At 49.3% G+C, this 2,763-nt stretch overlaps 1 protein-coding gene across 1 annotated transcript; it reads right to left on the bottom strand.

The window, feature by feature from the left end:
• Window positions 1-874: 874 nt before the first annotated feature.
• LOC135893319 (C-type natriuretic peptide 1-like) lies at window positions 875-2,375 on the bottom strand. Its single transcript, XM_065421113.1, has 2 exons — window positions 2,283-2,375; window positions 875-1,180 (listed from the first exon to the last, which is right to left on the bottom strand). The coding sequence occupies exons 1-2, from the start codon at window positions 2,373-2,375 to the stop codon at window positions 875-877; spliced, it is 399 nt and encodes a 132-aa protein (XP_065277185.1).
• Window positions 2,376-2,763: the final 388 nt, after the last annotated feature.

Raw genomic sequence — 2,763 nt, 5'->3', positions numbered from 1 at the left:
ACACATGGCACATGACCAAGACAAATCAATGGAACCGATAACTGCTTTGATAAGTTAATACTGTGATACAAACAATGTAGCAATGGCCAGTTTCTTAGTGGTCACGTATAGTGGGGGATGGCCCGGGAGGAACTCATTCAGTACAATGTCTACAGGGGAGTTAGTGGAGCTGGAGCAGTTTGAGCTGAACATCTCCTTGAAAGGCAACGGGTCCTCTAGGTCCTGAAAATCTTAGTCCTGCCGAGGAAACAAAAGGAATACGTGACAGAAAGGCGGTCCGCCAGGTTTCACTAACAGGAACTAATTGACTTCACTATTCTAGGGCTCGGTTCTGCTCGCTTACCCTGCTCCATGGGGCTTCTCTGGATTTACACCAGCGTCATTGGGGAGCTGGTAAAAGCCTCTCTTGGCTGGCTTCTCTGAGGCATCTTTGGAGAAGGCAGGGGAGGGGCGGGTAAAGCCCTGGAGGTGTAAGATTAATAAACCAAATGTGCAGGTGGTGCTGGGGACATCTGTGGAGTTACACCAACATGAAGTTGGTCCCTTGGGTCTGAGAGGAGGGAGGGATAGCTCAGTGGCCTGCTAAACCCAGGGTTGTGAGTTCAATCCTTGAGGGGGCCACTTAGAGATCTGGGGCAAAATCAGTACTTGGCCCTGCTAGTGAAGGCAGGGGCTGGACTCAAGGTCCCTTCCAGTTCTAGGAGAGAGGATATCTCCATTAATTTATTTATTTTTTAGGGGAGGAGGGATGGCAAGTGCCGTATGTACCTTTTCCTTCAATTCGAGCTCTAAACTCTTCCTCCTCTACGTACTCATACCCCCCCCCACACACACAGAGAGTCTCGTGCTGCTTCTCTCTTACCATAGCAAACAGTTAGCATCCCAGTCCGCTCAGGGAGCCAATTCTGTCCAGCTTGACACCAAAACAACCCCTGGACAGGCCCTTTTTGCTCCTGCCTCGGTATCTCCTGGATGACCCCAGAAGATCGCTGAAGAGCCTCTGGAAAGTACTGTCGCTGATGGGGACCCCCTCGGGCTGGTCCCTGGAGTTTCGGGCCCTTTGGAGCTCAGGGTCCTGTTGGTCAAAGGCACCTGTTGGGATCATGTCTTCTCGCTCTTGGTCAATCTCCTCTGAGGCCAGGGGATGCTCCAGATCTTCATCTAACAATCTGGACAGGCTCTGAAAGACAGGGAGGAGAGTGGGGGAGGTATTGAGGTTCAGACACTTCTTCGATTATTGTCATGTAAACCTACGTCAATGCTAATCTTCAACGAACCCATTTTAAGCTTGACTCGGGAGGAAAAATGTGCTAAAACGTCAACGAAGTAATGATGATGATCTCCGGTCTTCATTGTCCTCCACTAACAACTCTGCTTTACGTTGGACACCAGCTCTCAGATGCCTTCGGGCTACAGGCTACTGCTATGGTCTTAGTTAGACATGGACAAGAAAAGTAAGGGATGTAAAAGGAGTCTCTCCTAAAGCTGGGAGCCTGGTGTCTGGGATGATAAACAAAGAGGCTAGGGGGAGGGGGAACTGAAGGAATAGTAAGCAAATGATGGAGATAGTGGAACAGCTGGAGAGAGGCTAGGCTGATGCTGGAAGGATTAGCTCTGAGGAGGCTGGAGGGTTACATGGTGTATATAGGGATGTTGGACTGACAGTGAGCTAATTAGAAGATACTCTTTCTACCGGGGATGCTTAAAATGCTTTTTATTAACAGTGTTGGATCCCTTCTCTCCCTTTCTTTCCTGGGTTTATCAAGCAGGTGACTGAATCCTCTGCAGTTCTGTTGAGAGAAGATTCCCCTCCTTGTTAATAGCATGCAGCCAAAACCAGATACTTTGGCTAGAGACAGAGGCAGGTTAGGAACTCGAGGGATGAGCTTGCCGGTGCCCAGAGCAGGGCTACAGGTGGGAGGACATCCATATTCTGGGTAAGAAAATGCAGCTTCCTTTGCTCTGAAGTTTAATGACTTCACCCAATCCCAGACTGACCTGAAATTTTGCAGTCTCCCTCCTACCCCTGGGGAACAAACAACACTTGACCTCCAATTATCTAAAGTCAATCAAGATAGAAGTCAGGCAAGGAATAGCTTTGGTTTTGCTCAGTTAAGTAACCCACGTCTGCTAGCTTCATGACCCCGAAGCTCTTGAGCATCTTCCAGCAGCCAGGGAGGGCTAAGAAGAGTCATATCTAATCTGAAGCTTTGGAGCCAGTAACTCCAAGTTCCAAGGAATCATCAGCCCCGTGATATTGAAATGAGCAGCTGCTCTCTTACCTGTAAACTGGAGAGGGGTTTGGCCCTCACTTGGTCCTGGCTGAGGAGAAGCAGCAGCAGAAATCCACAGCAGAAAATAAGCTTCGGGTTCATCTTTTGTGTTGTGTTGTCTCCCGCAGTGATGGGGAGTCTCTCTGGCTCCTCTTCCCCCTCGAGTCTCTCCAGTTGCAATGTTACTCTGTGTCTCTGGCTACCAGCCTTTATACCTTCCCCCAACCCCTCCCAGGGCCACCTCTGAGCTCCTGCCACAGCCAGGATTGGTTTAAGAGGTTCTGATCGGCTTTCATTAGCCCAAGGGGAGGAGGGAGTTTTATTCCCAGCCAAAAAAGAGTTAGAGGAGTACATTTTTTCACTCCTCAAGCTGTGTGGTAGCACCCTGTAGTTGTTGATCTGCAGCCTGCTCTTCTGATGCCACCTGTATGTCAGTTTTCTATGCTCAGTGTTGCCGGAGGTGATCACTAAACCTTACGCTTGCTTTTCT

This window comes from Emys orbicularis, chromosome 22 (genome assembly GCF_028017835.1).
Source record: "Emys orbicularis isolate rEmyOrb1 chromosome 22, rEmyOrb1.hap1, whole genome shotgun sequence".
Taxonomy (NCBI): domain Eukaryota; kingdom Metazoa; phylum Chordata; order Testudines; family Emydidae; genus Emys; species Emys orbicularis.
The sequence above is the reverse complement of the archived record's forward strand: the minus strand, read 5'-3'. Positions and strand labels throughout refer to the sequence as shown.

What these genes read in the sequence shown, in the direction of transcription:
- LOC135893319 (XM_065421113.1), bottom strand. Translation starts at nt 2,375, where the DNA reads ATGAACCCGAAGCTTATTTTCTGCTGTGGATTTCTGCTGCTGCTTCTC. An exon ending in AACCCCTCTCCAGTTTACAG is followed by an intron (nt 1,181 to 2,282) that starts GTAAGAGAGCAG and finishes CCTGTCTTTCAG; the next exon opens with AGCCTGTCCAGATTGTTAGA.